This window comes from Apis laboriosa, unplaced genomic scaffold (genome assembly GCF_014066325.1).
Source record: "Apis laboriosa isolate Shangri-la unplaced genomic scaffold, ASM1406632v1 scaffold9_cov152, whole genome shotgun sequence".
Classification (NCBI taxonomy): Eukaryota; Metazoa; Arthropoda; class Insecta; order Hymenoptera; family Apidae; genus Apis; species Apis laboriosa.
Genome location: NW_025224966.1, coordinates 1,228,102 through 1,245,864, shown reverse-complemented (window position 1 = coordinate 1,245,864; position 17,763 = coordinate 1,228,102). Strand labels below are relative to the sequence as shown.

Here is a 17,763-nt window from a genome sequence, read left to right as displayed (position 1 = left end):
AAAAAAAAAAAAAAAAATGCAAATTGCTTCGTCGACAAAATTAACGAAACGAAATTAGCTATCCGTCGTGGTAACGCGTCGAATCGAGTCGAAACGATCGAACCGTCTTATTCGATGATGCAGTACGTAGAATCTGGAATAAAAATCGAAACAATTACGCGAATACAAAAATTTTCCACTCACACATCGCGTGTATATATATATATATATATATATATTCTATACAAGGCATTCGAACCTGTAGTTTCTGAGACAATCCAGTCTATGTAAGCACCGACTCTGGTATTTACACCAGCGGTGTCGCCACAACCGATACCCATACTGATGATTCCCACCACGACGAAACGCTTGGTCGTAGGATTTTGCCAGAGAACCGGTCCCCCGCTATCCATCTGTTTAATCAAATCGTCTCGAAAAACGTTATTGTTATACACATTTTTTTTTTTTTTTTTTTCTAAAAAATTTATCACACGCTCGCTTCACCTGACACGCGTCCTTGTCCTCCGCGTAGGTACATATCTGTTGAGGCGTTAAATCCGGATAAAATTTGGAACATTGAAGGTTCGTGAGCACGCTCACCGTAACTTTTTGCAAAATGTCAGAGGGTGGGCCACCGAAACTCGTAGTACCCCAACCTGATCTCCACATCAACATGCTCATGTTACTTGAAATTTCAACGTTATTATTAGCATCATACTTACCCAACAATTGAACGAACGAGCCGGCAAAAGTGTCGGGCGAGTGTTGGAAGGGTAGACAGGCAGGGCCAACCTGGTTCCCAAATTCCATTTTCCTCCTCGTTTTCAAGAGGGCCACGTCGTTGAAATTGTCGTGGGCGTAATTCGGATGCACGATCATTTTACTCACTTGATAGAGCATGGTCGCGTTTGTGTCCGAGTCTTGATACATATATATATACTAAATCGATCAATTGTACGTATTTCCAATTACCGCATCTATTTGATATTTATTTACCCGAACTTATATCGTGATCGCCAACCAACACTCCTAATCGCGTATAATTCCTGTTCGTCATGCAATGCGCCGCTGTGAGCACGTATCTTACGGATATTATGGTGGATCCGCAAAACACCGAGCGTTCGTCAGCATCCACGATCCCTGCCATCATGGGGAACTCGTTCACTCCCGTGTCGGTTCCGCCCACGATCCTCGACTTTGAAGGGCGGAAAGAAAAAAAAAAAAAAAAAAAAAAAAAAAAAAAAGAAAGAATGAAATCGTGAAATATTCGAATATACGATATACAAAGAGATACGTACGGGATTGTTCCATCCGCATTGGCAATCTATGGAGTCTTGCGGCCTCTTCACAGCCCGAATCTCGCAGAGGAAACGACCACCCTGCGACCATATAGGCGACGAAAACGTCACGACCATTGAGCTCGACGAGGATACGATGTTGAACCCTCCGTTACCGCAATAACGATGCGAGGCAGTGGAATTGATTTGCACGGTTAAACTGTCTTGAAAACAGTTGTAACTCTGAGGAAACGAGAGAGAGAGAGAGAGAGAGTTGTTAATTAAACCGGATGAAAAATTCTTTTTTCCTCTTACCCATGGTAGCTCGAAGGTGGTACAAGTCAAATTCACTCGATAGTCGCTGGTGATGGTCCACACGCATGACTCTGATCCATGATAATAATACGGGTAATTGGGTGTGTAGATGTAATACGTGGTACCGGGAATTAGATTTTGATTATAGTTGCACTGCCCCTTAATCAATTTGGCCGAAAGCATGATTGATCCGCAGAATATCAATAACGCCGCTGTAACTTGGGGAATAAAAAAAAAAAAAAAATTTTCCTCGAAAATAATTGGAAGAAAATGATGTAAATCACAGTTTAAAATTCTCGAAGTGATCAAATTGTAATCTACGTTACATTTTGTATTTATAACGAAATAATAAAAAACGTTAAAACATACGATAAGAAGTATTGATTTGTATATAGTTGTGCGTATATATAGTTTTTCTTTTTTTTTTTTTTTGGAATTGCTCGTTCCAAATTTGTTAAATACGAGAGATTCACAGTGTATGTACCTTTTCTCATAATATGAAACGTTGTGATATTGTTTACGAGAGCCATAATGCTTTTGATCAATCAATCAATTTTGCTACGCTATTGGCAAGAACAAAAAAAATTTCGAAAGCACTGTAACGACCATCTGCTTGCATTTGCCTACGTTTCGAGGTTTTTATCCATAGTCGTGAAGACGAAAAGCTATATAATTTCACCGGTATTATCATTGTACAAGTCGCCTTATCAAAGGTAGTTGCAACCTCGAGAATAAAAATGGATTTACGATAGCTACCTAATAATATTTTTGCAATCGTTACGAAAAAAATTGCTACGAAAACGAAAATCTTCAACGTTGTTGATATTCGCCGCGCGCATTCCTGTCTTTTAATTAAGCGATAATAATCATTTCGAAGATTAAAACGATTACTCATGTCAGATTAGATTCTATAATAAACATCTAAGATATCTAGAGATATTTTAAATTAAATTGAAAATTGTACAAGATACGACATTGATCGATTAAAAGGTATTAATATCAATAACTCAATAAAGTAATTATTATTTCTTGATATTTTTAAAATATTTCAAAAAATATTTTATTTGTTAATAACATAGATTCACTAAATTACAATGAAAAATTTATCGTTACAATTATTATTTATCTCTTGTAAGCATTCTTCGATCGATTATCTCGTGTACTTATAGATATTTGAAAATTGATATTAATAAATGTTATGATATCATTGTTAATAATGCTAAAATAATTAAAATTTCTTCCTTTTTTTTTTTTTTTTTACCTATGTGTATATATTTCTCTGTCACACGCATATACATACACACATACGTATAAATAATTGATTATTATCAACTTTTCAATAACAATTTTATGCATTATTATAAATATATAATTTTCTAAAAAGTAAAAATGCATAAAAAAAAGATATGAATATTTTACTGATGAATATTATCAATCATCCATTTTCCATTTTTCTATTTCAATTTTTTAAAAAAATTATATATGTACGATAATGCATAAATGTTATTGATAGCGATTAAAAAATTGATAATATTAATATTATAAATTAAAACAACTATTTAACAAAAAACATTTTTCTTGTAATATTTTTTTTTTTAATCAGAATAGATATAAGTAAGATATAGGTAAAAAGATATAGGTGATTTTTCAAATAATGAAAAACGATATTATTATTATTGAAAAAAATCATTATTCAGTTTTAACAAGTTAATTTATTTACATTAATTATATTTATTACTTAATTAATTATTATTACATTTGATACAAAGAACAAAAAATATATTTTCATTATATATACAGTTTTCATCAATAATATATATTATTATATAATAATTTATTAGAAAATATTGAAACAATTACTTTGAAATGAAAACGAAAAACATCAATTATAATCTACTTGATTTTTTCGAATTTTATACCTTCGAATCGCTTTAGTAAATAAGTAGAAAGATAAAAACAGATGGATTAGAATAGAACCGAAAATTGAATTAAACGCCATCTAGTATTAGTATATTAAGTAAGTATCTAGTTACTATGACAATGAATAGGATACAAATGTGGAAATTAATAAAAATATGCAATGGTATACAAATATATGTATGCATATTTTGTTTAAGTAAATTTATGGTATTATTACTGTGCGAAGTTGGTTAATTTATTCACTAATTTAAATATTTTTATTAATTAGTTTCGAATGAATAATTTTATAAACTATATCTTAAACTACAAAAAAAGAAAAAGCAATGGCCAGTGTTAATGCTAGTATTGAACAAGAAAGAAAAAAGGTAATTATTATTACATTTAATACAAATATATTATTATTATTTGTAAATAAAACGAGAGGTTATGTAAGTTCGAATGATCTTAACCTCGCTTTTTTTTTATATAATAGCATAGTCATAGAAGAGCAACAAGTGTTAAAAGCAATCAAGATACAACTTTTGTACCAGTATATTGTCGTAGACATATTTCAAAGACAAAACATACGCTTAAAGCGCATAAGAATCTATCAGATTGCATAACTGATAATGATAATGATATGAAAAATCATGAGGATGAAGTACTTTCGAAAAGAAAAAGTAAAATATATGAACATGAAAGAAGTAAAAAATTAACCGAAGAGAATAATTCTCAGAAAACATCGTTTGACAAGGATGATGCAGATTCGGGTAATTTATATGTGATATAAGATCACTTTTTTTTTTGAATAAGTGATAATAAAAATTATATATTTTTTCAGGTATTAATTTATCAAGATTAAAAGATAAGTATGTTTCAAAGGAAACATTGAAAGTAGTTAATGAATACCATAAATTGGAAAAATGTTACAAAAATATTCAAGAAGAATGTCAAAAATTAAATAATATTTTGGAGCAAAAAGAATTGGAATATAAGAAATTATGTTTACATTATGAGGCATTGATACAGATGGTTCAAGAATTAGAAGAAGCAAAAATTAATTTACTTAAACAAAATAAACAACTTGAAACAGAAAAGATTCAATCGAATGAGGATATTACGCTTTTAAAAACTATTGTTTATCAATTGAATGCTGAATTAGAAAGATATCAAGACAAATTAGGAGATCGAAAACATGAAAATGTTTCTACATCCAATAACGGTAACAATGAAAAGAAATATGATTCAAGAATTTGGGGAAATATCAATTTTCATGCATTAGGTCCACTTTTAAATGCTTATCAAGAAAATTTATTAGAAAAACAAGAACTTATATATATGTATGAACAGGAAATGGCTGATTTTAGTAGTAGATGTAAACAAATTCTTACAGAAAATGAAATTATGCATAAAGAAGTAGAAGAATTGAAATCAGAGGTAAATAATTATAAATAATATAATATATAAGATTATACATATGTAATGATGCGATATGTAATAAAAAATGTATTTAGTTATCATATAAGTAACTGTAATAAAAAAATATAGTGTGACAGGTACACAAAGGAAATACAAAAAATGGTTGAAAATACCGCGTTGCTAAAGAAACAGAATGATATTTTAAAAAAGGAAACTTTAAATATAAAAAGAGAAACTAATGATATTCGTTCGTCATATGAATCAAAAATAGAAGTGATTTTAAAATGCAATGAAGCCCTAAAAAAGGAGCATTCAATAACAGTATCAGAATTGAGCAATTTACGAGGGAAATATGAAATTTTAAGTAAAGAATTTGAAGAAATGAGGAATAAAGAACAACAAACAGTGCCTACTACTGTTCATGTTACTGCTATTGAAGAATGTAAAATATTATTGGATGAGTTAAAATATCAATATGAAAATGAAAAACGTGATCTTTGTAATCATATAAAACATATAGAGGAAATTCAACCTGAAAATGAAAAAAAACTTATAATGGTTATAGCCGAAAGAAATCATTTGAAAGGACTTGTTAACAATCTTGAAACAACTTTAAAGTAAGTTATTCGTTTATATTTTTTATTCACTTACATCTCTTACTTACATCTCTTTTTAATATATAATGACAATATATATTTTAGACGAACTCAACGTAAAAGTGAACAAATGCAAACTCTTGTTTATTCGACTCGTGTTTCACGTAATTCTTTGAAAGAGAAATTAAGTAAAGTAACTGCTTATTGTGAAGAATTATTTTCGGAATATGAAAGAATTGTTTCAGAAAGAGAAAAATTACTATCTTTTTTACGTGAAACGGAAAAAGAAAATGCAAATATGGATCGTCTTGGTAAAAGTATTACTAGTCGAGTGGAAGGCTTAAAAAATCAATTAGAAGTACGTATAAAATTTATATTATTGATAAAAAAAATAAAAAAAATTAAATAACTTATAATAATTTTCAGATTGTTCGAAAAGGTACGAAACAACAGGTAGATTCTGTAGAAAAACGTATAAAATTACAAGAACTTCATGTACGTCGAATGAAACACGATTATCAATGTAAAATACAACATTTAAACGATGTAATTAAACAACAGGAAGATATTATTGGCAAATTACAAAAAGGAAAACATTCTAGTCAAGATACGTTAACAAGACAAGTACTTCAGGCAACAAATGAGCCAAACAATTATAGTACTGGACCAAAAAATTCGTGAATTAAGTTCGTAAAATATTTCCATATTATTAAACTCATATTAAGATCATCCATAATAGATTGGACTTTGAAATTGATTTTTAACCAATCGTAATAAACATCTAATTATGGAATAGGTGCTACTCGAAACACCGTCCTCGTATTTACCGACCGTGTCAGTCGCTTTATTTAGCGGTGACATCAAATGAAGCAAATGGCTACGAAGGCTACCGTGGACGCCACTGTATGAACGACTGATGGCAGTGGAGACTAATAATCATATAGTGAAAAGTTGATGTCATCCGTTATAGGTATGATGTCAGACGCGTTCCATTCATTCATATGTAAAATATACCTGTTCTAGCTTTAACCTTTTTTTTTTTTTTATAGAATTTAATAATAAATTTAAAAACATCGATAATATATTGATGTATATTGGTATTATAACAATCACTAATACGATATTCAAAAAATTATTTCTTCAAGTATAAGACTGACTGTTAAAGATATATTTTGAAATTCATATTCCTTTCATATTTTCCATTTATCCTCTTTATTGCCTAATATTTATAAAAAATAAAGTTACTTTCCAATTTTCACAAGTATGTATTTCAAAAGAAAAATTATATATCCGAAAAATAAAAAAAAAGATAAAAAAGAAACCAGGATAGGAAATAGATAAAGCTAATTTATATTCATATGATGAAAAAATTATATTTAATTCATGAGAAATAGAATTGATTACTAAGCCATCGAGTAGTTTCGTAAATCGCGTCAGTTGCCGATTATTCAGTAGTTCGCTGAAGTTCGGAAAGCTTCGGATACGTTCGTTAAAAAGCAAAATGTCGTCTGCTAGGTGCGTCGTCAGAAACCGGGTCGTATTTCTGACGTGAAAATTGCTATGATAAGTGATAATGCAATGTCTCTATATACAAGTACGTAGTGTTTTTTGTTGGAAAGTGTATCAAAAGTCACAAAAGGATATTCTTCGCATTGGGTTGTCTCGTTGCCAACAAAGAAACTCTAGGAGAATACCGGTGAACATTGATTTTTCCTGTTTTCGCATCTTACTCGACAGATGATCAAACGGTAATGCATATCGTACGATTTGTCGATATTTCGTCGATTTATTAATATTATAAAGATTTTAATGAATTCGTATTTTTAATAATATAAATAAATTTGAATAAGATAATACATCATCTTATTCACATTGTATCGTGTCAAATTAGCATTTGTTTTAAGATTCGAACCGATATGTTCGAATGAATCATAGTTACTACATTTTATTATTTTCGGTAAAATGGTTATCTTTATTACTTTGCACTAATGTTTTTCGCAGATGTCGCTAATTTGCAATATCATATTCTTCGTATATCTTTTGCATTTGAGAAATATCAAAATTTTACGATAACGTTATACGAGTATCGTGTATATTCTAGTGATGCGCAAACTCAAAGAGTTCAGTGTCATTTTGCTGAAATAACTAACTGTATTCTCGCTACGTTTCCTGAATTGTTAGGTTAGGTTTAACCCGAGAATAACTAGATTCACCTTCGTTTCATTCAACAAGAATGTTTTGAGACAAGAATGTTTCTAATATCTATTTATCCAATAAAAATATGTATAAAAATATTTTTTTATTATTTTAAATCAAAAAATTCATATACGGAAGAAATGAGGAAGAAAAAGAATAAAATTATTTCTCATGATTATGTACACGTAAACTGAAGTTTTTAATTGTACATATTAAAAAAATTATCTTTAATTTTTTTCATTTAAAACAAAATCATGAAAATTTGAAAAAATATTTTCTGTTTAAACATGCCAAAAAATAAAAAAACATTAGAATGAACATTTCGAATGAAGAATAATTGTTTAATTTTATCAATAAGAAATAACAGACAATGCGTAGATATTTCTTTAATTTTCGTAGAGATATGTACAAGGAAATAAAACGATTTATATATCGAAAAATGTACATTTCAATTTTTTAACGTTGCCTGAGAATTAGTTCGACTTGAATGTTGCCACATCCGCTTCCGGTTCTTTGTCAAATCAGATCTCTCTTGATTTATTTTTTGCACTGTGATATATGCATTTAAAACATACTTAAATTAAGGATAATATTGTTACTATTATTATTAAAATCAACATTTGATTATTAAATTTAGTCATATTCTCAACATACTTAGAAAACGCTATATAACAAGAAATATTACTTTCTCCACAATAATTCGATTTAATATGATTTAATTCGATTTATATGATTAAAATATTTATGTGTATTTTTGTTCCATCTTCTTCGAATTCATTTATGTTTTTCAGTATTTTAGTTATTTCAATTATTTCAAAAATCAATTATTTTTGTACGATTTATAAATATTTTATTTTTTAGGAAAGAAAAAAGAAAAAATTAAGAATATATTGTTTATATTTATATTTATAGAATGTTGCAAATGGAAGATAGTATCGAGGATAATGAGGGTGGAATTAAACTTAAGGAATTTTGACAAATAAAATACTGAAAAATCTTCGATTCATGGCACAAAATATACAAACAACAACGGGAATTGAAGATTGCAATTGAAAGAGGTCGAATCTGATTTGTCCATTTTCAACCAAATCTAACTTGACCTAAGCGCCGCTGACGACAAAGATACGAAGTATTGCTGATTATCGGCGTGCTGGAAGCACGTTACGTTGCTGGCTAAGCAACTGTTGTACGTATTGGCGTGTATCGTCAAAAGGACGCCAGACATCGCGTACGCTTTCCCTGTTCGTCGTCTCCTTGCCACCTCTCTTCCTTCCGTTACGCCGGTGCAGTTCGTGCACTTCTACGCCGTGATACGTTACTCTACCCTACAGCAGAGTCGTGTACAATAAATAAACGCGCGGCATGTATACGAGTTCCACGTGCTTTTCGTTCGACTAAAACTATTTTCGACTATAAAATTATTGATTTCGAAGTAGAGAAAAGAAGAGAAAAAAAATATCATTAGTGAAATCTAAATCAGGGAAGAAGAAACCGGTAACGAGGATGTCGTGTCTAATATTGTGTGCAAAGTTGCCAAATGCCTGCTGTCGATAACACGGCGACTTAGTTCGGTGCACTATTCGCCACTGCCTTGCGAACTCTATTGAACGAAAACGACGTAATACTTAGAAGCTCTTTGTGTATCGCGGTTGTGAAATTGCCAAGTGGTTGTGAAACAGTGCCGAGCAAAAGAGGAGTTGCACGAATATGGTGTAAAAAAAAAAAAAGAAGTTTCAATCAACAGTTTTAGAGAATGGAGTTCGAGCTGGACGGAAGCTTGAAGGAATGGGTAAAGGATAAACCGTTGAGTATCCTGCAGCTCGATCCTGCTGACAGAGCCGTCTTACGGATTGCTGGTAAGTGTCAATCTTAGTTCTTTCTAGTTTCCATTTTCATAAGCTGGTTACGTATTTAATTTTCTACCGTTATACCTTTCGCTTTTCGTTTTCATTTAAAGCGCGATTCACAAATGTTATTAGAAGTTTTCTGCTTTACCAAAGAAAATAAAATCTAAATAAATTCCGCTATACGTTTTTATATACAATGTAAGCATCGTATATACACGAATAAAATGTTCGATCAATTATAAAATGAGCATTATACATACGAATGTGTTGTATGTGTTGAAATAATTACGTTAAATGGCGATGATGTTTGTCGTGTCTCTTATGAGACCAGATCGTAATCGACAACATACGTAATCGACCAGAATATTACCATGTAATGAATTTTAAATTAATAATAACGACGACTAATCTCGTTTCTCAAGGTGGACAGATATTAATCAATAATACTTACGACTCGCCGCGACGTGAATTTGAATCAATAATAATGTTTGTAATTGATAAAATTTATTTGACCCTTCATATCCCCTGGTGATTCTCTTTCAAATACCCCTTATCGATTAGCGCATAAGGGTTTCGTGAGAACTGGAAAGTATGGTAAGTCGGTATATGAGTATATCGTCTGCTATTCTCCAGCTAGTTCGAGAAAACTGATACACGCAGTACCTTCGAAAGTACGATACGAATATAACGAGTCATAAATTAGCCATGTTGTAAATTCTTGCAATGTAGGAAATGAGAATCGTTTGCGAGTATAATCTTGAGTCGACCTTCGACGCGGGGTATTGACCAGGAATAGATACTCGAAACCATTCGATAAATATCGAATTGCAGTTTGCCGATCATTTTACCGTGAGAATTTTTTTTTATCGCTCACCTCCGTCGCGAATCGTTTTTCGCGCGTCGCTTTAATCATCGGACGAATTCCAATTGTACTCGATTTAAACAAATCTCTTCCGCGATAATTCGTTTCTCTATTTTTTTTCTTTTTTTTTTCCTTTACGCGCATACGATAAACGATGTATGCATACGAACGTATGCATGTAGGACACATCCTATTCGTGAAATTACAGGCTCTGATTCACGCCCACAAAAGCAACGAGCTGGGTTCCGCACCATTTTCATGTGGCGTCGTTAAAATGATGTTCGATCGACATAACGTGTGTAACTCTCGTACCATAGATATATAACAACCGATATCGAAGTATCGCATCTCAGGCACGCGAACATAATTGTTTCTAATTATAACGACCTATTGGTGCGCTATCATGAATGCTCTAGTAACCGTTGTACTATCGAGTACCGCCAATTCTCTCAATTGCCTCTTACGAGACTCGCCGTTTCTTCTTTCATCTCATTAATTTATGAGTTTCCGAGAACACGAACGAATCCCGATCTCCGTTGATGGGACGACTTTTAACCACATTGAACGGCCGGGGAACGATGAATGAAGTCACTTGTGTCGCGATCAAAGAAGAGCAGACGCAACGACTCAACCACGTCGTCGCGTCGATGAACTCACGAGCGTGGTGCATTTCAGCGGTCACGGTCCATGGGATCTTCGTTCGAGAGGTTATATACCAGTTTACTATGCCTACGCTGCGGCGAGTGAGCGAGGGAGCGGAGGCGGCAGGTTAGGTCGGTTCGCATTAATCTAGGAGCGTGGAGGCGGCAACAGGTGCTCGGGTCACGGTTCGATGCCCCAGCCTCGAGAACGTCTTCTTTTTTCTCTTCCTACTTTTATTATTACTCTTTCGCTCTTTTTTTTCTCTTCTTTCTCGTTACTTCCTTCCAAAGCTGTTTTAAATAATCGTTACGTTTCGTGCGTGCCATTTGCTAGCCACTTCTTTTCTAATAAATTCGACGCACTTGTTCTTTCGTGATATTATTATTTTTTTTGAAAATATTCGTACGGTAGAGACGAGCGATAAGTTTCGAAAAGGGGAAAACAGTTTGGACAAGTTCTTGCACCTGTTTGTCGTATATGTACAGCTTGTTACGATGCCTGGTTTTCTTTGCCTACGGACGGAGGCTTCACGAGTCGCTCGCTAGATGTCCTGGGGTACCTGAAGTACCTGAAGAGACCAGTATATCCGTGATTCATCTCGCACTTTTGTTTGTTGAGGGCCTTTTAGGGTCCAGGTAAAAAGAATCGAGTAAGGCTCGAGTATCTCTTTCAAGTCGCAAGGATAGACAAAGACCTTAATTAATTTTGTGAAAACTAATTCTCGTGACAATTGAGAAAATTCCCTTAATTTTCTTTTCTTTTTTTTTTTTGTTTTGGCTCACCTGTTTTGGAAAATTCTTTTGTTGTCGCGCACTTCCTTATTCGTCGTCGAGGATATTCCCGGGTCGTCGTGGGAAACGTTAAACGGACCATCTCTCGAACGGATGGAAGCGGGTTCAATCGACCGATTCGAAGTGTGCGATCAAACTAAATTTCTTTTAGAGATCCACGTTTTAATATATATTTCGTAGAGTATAATCTTCGCTTCGATCGCAGTACAGTTAGGAATCCGTATGTACATGCCAAGGGGGCAAGAAGAATAAAAAAAAAAAAAAATAAAAATAAAAGAGATAAAAAGTTAGCCGGTGGGATTTAGGTCATAAGTCGGAAGAACCGCTGCTTCAAACTCATCGAATATGTAGTAGACATTACGATATAACGTTAGAAGAGTGGAAATTATTTTTCTTCGGGATTGATTAATGCGCTTCAACGGTTCGTCAAACGATTTTACCGTAATAAAACCATGAAAATTTTGGATGAGTGGAAAAAGGACGAGATTATAAGCTGTTAAGTTAAGAAGCTTATGCCACTTTTGAAATTCTTAGACTCTTGGCTCATATACCTGTTTATGTTTTTGATGAAACTGACCATCTTGCCAGAATTACATTCTTTCCAACTTGGTCGCAGTCCCGGATGATTCAGAAACCGTTTAAATTCATATACAATTGTTTGAAATTGTTTGAAATGTCGGATAACGGGATAAGGGATACGCACAATTTTTAAAATTTTCATGAAATGGAATTACGAATGCTTAAAATTGATACGTCATGTAAAAATATCATGGAAATCAGATAAAGTAAAACTTGCGCCAATCGAGATAATTTTTTAATCATTCTGCTAGATTATTTATCAATCGAGCTTTTAACTGAAACAATAACTAATATTTAATTCTCGTCGATCGAATCAAATGTTAAAAAATATAAATCGAATATAACGTATTAAGTATTATCCATCTCGATAAGATAAATATTTCTGCATTCATGGCCACGAACAAGATTAGCGATCTGGAAGAAAGTAGCGTATTTAGTGTCCACATCTGTTAACGGAGGTGCCGCGTGCGCCGTTTAGTTTTACCGCGAACATAAACAAGAGGTAGAATATCGGCGACGTTAGGAATGATCAACGAATAAAAAATTAGCTACCATTTGGCTTGGCGCCAGATCGCAAGAATTCTCACGCTTAGCGAAGAACGAGCTTTCCGTGGGACTAGGCTCGGTTTCGCGATTTTCCGTTTGGCCGAGGCGATCGAAGAATTTTGCCCACGAAACGGTAAATGGTTGAGAAAGGCTGGGTTGAATATATATCAGAGCATGTTATTCACGCGTGAAACGAACAATCCGCGTCCCATTTGGCACACATTGTTGGTTAAATTAATTCGCGATTCGCGGTATTTTCTCGACGCGCCCCTGTCGTTACGTGACCTGCCCTACGAACCTGTTTGTAACGGCAGCTATTCTACCGCCCGAATGTAAGGCGTTGTCAAAAAAGACAGAGGCCTTGCGCCCGATCTCTGTCTAGCGAAGACAGGTCCCTTGGCCCCGTCTTTGTTCCTCTTTCGTTCGGTTTCACCCCGACTCTTCAGCCGTGTCGATTTCTCTGTTCAACGAACGGAGAAAGTGAAGGATGAACGAGCCGCAATGGCGGGGCATGCGAGGAGTAGGTTCTGGAACCTCGAGGCTCGAGGTAGAGAGGCAGCTTGGGTGGGCGGCAGTTGTCCAGACCGCCGCAGTCTGTGTCGAGGCGACGTGCTCTACACGACGGAGCGGCAAATCGCGTCTTCTCCAACTCGCAAGCCGCTCGCTCGCTCTCCTTTTCTCCCCTTCTGTCTCCTCCCTTCCTCTTTCCTTTTCATTCTCCCTCCTTCCTTCTCCTTCTCTCTCTCTTTTTCTTTCTTTCTCTTTCTCTCTTTCCTTGTCCGTTCACGCATCTTGCTTCTCTCTCTCGGTGTATCGGTCCCTCCCTGCGTTCGTCGCACTGTTCCTTATCCACCCGTTGTTGTGTGTGCTCCTTTTTCCTCGGCCCATTCATCCTTCTCGGTCCACCTTTCTGTCTTTTTCTTATCCGATCGTTTCTCCGCGCGCGAGCGTGTGCTGCCGCGCTTTCCTCTCGCCGCGAGTCTCTCCGTCCTCGTCCTACGGCCTACAGCTACCTGGCCGTGTTACGGCGGGGTTCCGGATACGCGCGTCGACTTCGTCAACGTTGTCGTGCGGTACGTTCTACCAAGAATTCCAGTGCCACGTCTCGAGTAGCGGCGATCGGTCGGTTTGGTTGGTCGCTTGCTTGCTCTGTCGGTTGTTCCGTTCGACAGTATCGTCGCGTGTATCATCCAATGTGTAATACAGCATTCGTGATAATGTTTATCGTTTACCGTGTTTTTTCTTTCGCGACGGGTTTAAAAAGTTGATACGATACGAGTGTGTAACAGTCGTTAGGTCTCTCGGAGGAAGGAACTCGTGGGTGTTGTTCGTTGTCTTTGATACACGTGACAGTTCGGTGTACGCTTGGAATTATTGCTTATACCTTAACGTGTATATATATACGTGTACATATTGAACGAAAAATTTCGGTAAATACATTGGCCTGTGAGCAAAACACGAGGCGTTCCGTGAGTCACGCTTCGTACCGTGATATTATTCGTACCTCCTGTTCTTCTACCTTTGTCTCTGAGTCGAATCGTCTCTCCCTCTCTTTCGGTTCTACCGTTTCTCTCTTTGTCTCTCCGACACTCGTGTGCTTACTCACTCGATCGTTCCCGCTCCTCTCTTGCCCCTTCCATTAACCAGTGCGTTGTTAGTAATCACGAAACGGCATATCGAGTCCTGAACGGTTAAGCGACCGATTCAGCAAACGAGAAATGTGTGTCTTGATATTATCAAGAGGGGATTCATTCAAGGTTGGGGATCGGTTCCCCATCTTGCCCTCTTGTTTTCGTATGGCGTTTCGAATTCGGTGTTCTTAGAATCGTTACGTATACACTCTTTGGAAGTGAAACTTAATAGACGCGTTGTTGGTTCGTGTCATTCGTTGGTGTTCTAAATCGATAGAGTTTCGAATAAACTTCATAATAGATCGAAACCCGATTCCTTCCGAAACGTAAGTCGTGTCACGGGGTAAATTGACGCGAGGAATCGAACTATCAATGGGACAAGAACATCGAGAGGCGTCGGCATGATCGGTCAAGTTATCGCTTCGAGTGTATACATACGTAGTATATAGATACTTATATAGAGATAGATACGGCGTGGCGGTTTCAGTGGCGAGTAAATAAGAAGAAAGTCGTTTTCATCGAATACGGGGATTGCGTAATAATTGCAGGCCGGCGGAGATCTATGACAAACCGGCTTGTGCGAGAGATACCGGCGCACAATCACGTATGAGCCCGGCTCTTGTGTACGTTGGACATTTCTTAATTTGGTCCGATCGACCTATTCTCTGTCCCGAATCGGTCGTAGCCAGTCGAGATCCGTCTTGGTTTTCACCGTTTCGAGCACCGTCGAAACTCGAAGGAACGTCATCTCTCGCGCGCACGCGACCATTATTACCGCCACCCAGACGAGAGAGATCGTCCAAGTGTCCCGCTGCTTCTGAATTCCCATCGTGCCTTCCCAGAAAAGCATGTACCGGGTGTTCCGATCAAGTGCATGAATGGAAAACGTAAGAGATAATTTTAGCGATTGAAAATTCCAAAATTGGAAGCTTCCTACTTGAAACTTATATTTCAAATTGCGAATAATTTAATTTTAGACGGATATTTGAAATCGTTCCTTAAACTTTCTACTTTTTTTTCGCCCGTACACCCCATATGCGTCGAGAAGCGAGGAAAGCGCGTGGTACTAAGAGGCGGAACGTCATTCTCTCATTGCTTTCTTGTATTTTCTTGCCAAATTGCCACGACTGTCGTAATTGCCTCGTCCCCTGCGTTCGAACGGAATGCCAATTATTTCTTCTCACTCGCGATACCAGTCTCGTTCATTCCTCGTTATCTCACCGTTTTCTGGTTATGGATATTCAGACTGAATATTTTGCTTCTCGTTTGATCGCTGATTTTCATTCAGACTTTCTATCTCTCGCGTCCACCATCCCCGATTTCCCTCGACTTTTTTCATTTTCGTTCAACTACCAGTTCGCAACTACGGTTCGCTTCTGTTCATCGATTGATCCGCTCTCGCTATCGTTATATTTTTGCCTCCCTCTTTCTCTCTCTCTCTTTCTCGCTCTCTCCGTCTACTCGTTCGGTTGGTATATCGCCCCACCTTGGTATCCACGACCTCCACCGCGTTCTCACCGAAAGCCGTATTTGGTCGTTGCGTTAAAAGACCTACGAAAGTGCAAGTAAGCTTTATCGATAGGAACTCGATGGCGTGCGCTCATTCACTTATCATCGTCTCTCGATCCTGCCGATTTTCTTCCTCTTCATCGACTTTATTTATCGTCGAAGAGATTACGCGATCGTCGGAAAATTTGTTATCACACACAATATTTGCACAATATTGCAACAATATTTTTCTCTCGTCGGCAGAAATCGGCAGAAAGTTGGGAATCAATGTGTCTCGTTTGATTTCACTGGTTTCCTCCTTGAAAACCAGTTTGCAGTTTCGAATGAAACGAAACGGAAACAGGGTTTTTAGAGGGAACCCGGAGCCACTTATTAGCCGAAACGTTGTTAACGATCCTCGTCTCACGCGGAAAGGAAAGGTCAGCCGAAAATTTATCCACCGGTTGGAATTCGGCTATACTGGTTGGCCGAATTCCGCGAACTCGTCCTTACAGTCGATTCGCCGTATCAAGTTCGAGGTTACGCGAGGTATCGCGAGGAAATCGATTCTTTGACGCGGAAAGGTTAATGGGGATACACGTGTTACACGTGTCTAGAATTACGCGTTTTGGAATGATGAAATGATCGCGGAGTTGTGCAAAAGATCGTAGATCGATGCGAAGGAGTTAGCAGGAACGTGTCGATTGTGTGTACGGCTCGTAAGTAGGACGCAACTGGGAAGCGAGCAAAGCGAGAAAGATGCTTCTGAAAGATCGATTGGCTGTGAACGTTTCGTCGTTTTGCCTCGAGGCGGTGATTACGAGAGACGTCAAGATAGGTGAGGTTTCCGGACTATACAGGGTGTTGATATATTCATCTTTTGGAATGTGTTGGATTGATTCTCTAGGAGGTGGAAAAGGAATTTAATAAATAAGCTTACAATTTTTTTGTTTGTTTATTTCTAGAACTCGACAATCCAAAAGTATATACAGAGTGTTTTTGAAATCGTGATACAAGTGATCATATGGTGATTTTATGTACAAAGTGAGAAGAATAAGATTTTTTTGTTTATTAGATTTTGTTTTCTAATATAAATGAAATTGTTTATTTCTCGATTGGATACGAATGAACTGTCGATAGAGGGCTATAATATTCTTTATTTTCACATGTGAAATTATCTCTTATTCGATAATTTATTTCCATCTCATTAGAAAATTTACTTGCAAAATTTTTCAAACTTATTCCTTTTTTTTTACGCTTCTACCATTTCGAAGACGCCTCGTAAACAAGGACAAAGTTAGATAGAAAATTCGAGGGAAAATTCGAGTCTAAAGATAGAAAAATAAATTAGTGCAATCGTGATTTTCACGTATTACCAATTTTTGCGAAAGGGGGTGAAAAGGCGGATGGATCGATCGAGGAGAAGAAGTGGCGCGCGCGAGCCACGGTTTGCCACGGTTTGCCACGCTCAAGGTTGAACCGGACTGTATACTACCGGCGGAGAGAGAGTCTTCGAAAGAGCCCTCGAGAAGTCCTCCGTGAGCCGACTATGGACCCGTTATACTGCTACGCCGTTGCCGCAAGAATGCCGCCGAGCCGGCCCCTCTTGCAGCTCGCGTTATGCCGATCCGATGCGTGTGTACACGCGCTTCCTCCTCCTCCTCCCTCGTTCCTTTCGTCCGCTTTCCTCCGAACC

The 17,763-nt window shown here is 36.3% G+C and overlaps 3 protein-coding genes across 18 annotated transcripts in view; 2 read left to right on the top strand and 1 right to left on the bottom strand.

Annotated features, from left to right (window-relative positions):
* Positions 1-2,198, bottom strand: LOC122719773 (venom serine protease 34-like). Of its 2 annotated transcripts, none has more exons than XM_043945916.1 (8): positions 2,056-2,198; positions 1,572-1,789; positions 1,278-1,499; positions 976-1,174; positions 702-899; positions 484-635; positions 239-392; positions 1-133 (listed from the first exon to the last, which is right to left on the bottom strand). In XM_043945916.1, exons 1-8 carry the CDS (start codon positions 2,099-2,101, stop codon positions 108-110), a joined length of 1,215 nt encoding a protein of 404 aa, XP_043801851.1. In that variant the 5' UTR covers positions 2,102-2,198; the 3' UTR covers positions 1-107. The 2 variants fall into 2 exon arrangements, with proteins under 2 accessions (XP_043801851.1, XP_043801852.1); XM_043945917.1 differs by having other exon boundaries at positions 1,572-1,783.
* Positions 2,199-3,658: 1,460 nt separating this feature from the next.
* On the top strand, positions 3,659-6,642 carry LOC122719907 (centrosomal protein of 89 kDa-like). Of its 2 annotated transcripts, XR_006347692.1 has the most exons (8): positions 3,659-3,856; positions 3,964-4,240; positions 4,312-4,907; positions 5,019-5,506; positions 5,591-5,843; positions 5,912-6,171; positions 6,282-6,455; positions 6,535-6,642. XR_006347692.1 is itself a non-coding variant. In XM_043946159.1 (7 exons), exons 1-6 carry the CDS (start codon positions 3,815-3,817, stop codon positions 6,164-6,166), a joined length of 1,911 nt encoding a protein of 636 aa, XP_043802094.1. In that variant the 5' UTR covers positions 3,659-3,814; the 3' UTR covers positions 6,167-6,171; positions 6,282-6,573. The 2 variants fall into 2 exon arrangements, 1 of the variants encoding a protein (XP_043802094.1); XM_043946159.1 differs by having other exon boundaries at positions 6,282-6,573.
* A 385-nt stretch (positions 6,643-7,027) lies between these two features.
* The window catches only part of LOC122720012 (microtubule-actin cross-linking factor 1, isoforms 1/2/3/5-like), a 79,712-nt gene continuing 68,976 nt past the window's right edge, over positions 7,028-17,763 (top strand). For 9 of the 14 annotated variants that reach the window (XM_043946401.1, XM_043946398.1, XM_043946394.1 and 6 more), the window contains exon 1: positions 13,561-14,378. Coding sequence is in view for 2 of the 14 variants with exons in the window: in XM_043946403.1 (XP_043802338.1) it covers positions 9,435-9,537 (103 nt within the window). In the remaining 12 variants the exon portion in view is untranslated. Of the gene's footprint in view, positions 7,234-8,593; positions 9,538-13,559; positions 14,379-17,763 lie in introns of those variants that run through there. The other 5 variants (XM_043946403.1, XM_043946399.1, XM_043946393.1 and 2 more) reach the window with 4 other exon arrangements.

Excerpts from the sequence above, each read along its gene's own strand:
- LOC122719773 (XM_043945916.1), bottom strand. The coding sequence starts at position 2,101 with ATGGCTCTCGTAAACAATATCACAACGTTTCATATTATGAGAAAAG. Across the intron at positions 1,175-1,277 it reads AATGCGGATGGAACAATCCC|TCGAGGATCGTGGGCGGAAC; the intron begins GTACGTATCTCT and ends CGCCCTTCAAAG. Across the intron at positions 393-483 it reads AGGACAAGGACGCGTGTCAG|ATGGATAGCGGGGGACCGGT; the intron begins GTGAAGCGAGCG and ends TTGATTAAACAG.
- LOC122719907 (XM_043946159.1), top strand. The coding sequence starts at position 3,815 with ATGGCCAGTGTTAATGCTAGTATTGAACAAGAAAGAAAAAAG. Across the intron at positions 4,241-4,311 it reads CAAGGATGATGCAGATTCGG|GTATTAATTTATCAAGATTA; the intron begins GTAATTTATATG and ends ATATTTTTTCAG. Across the intron at positions 5,507-5,590 it reads AATCTTGAAACAACTTTAAA|ACGAACTCAACGTAAAAGTG; the intron begins GTAAGTTATTCG and ends TATATATTTTAG.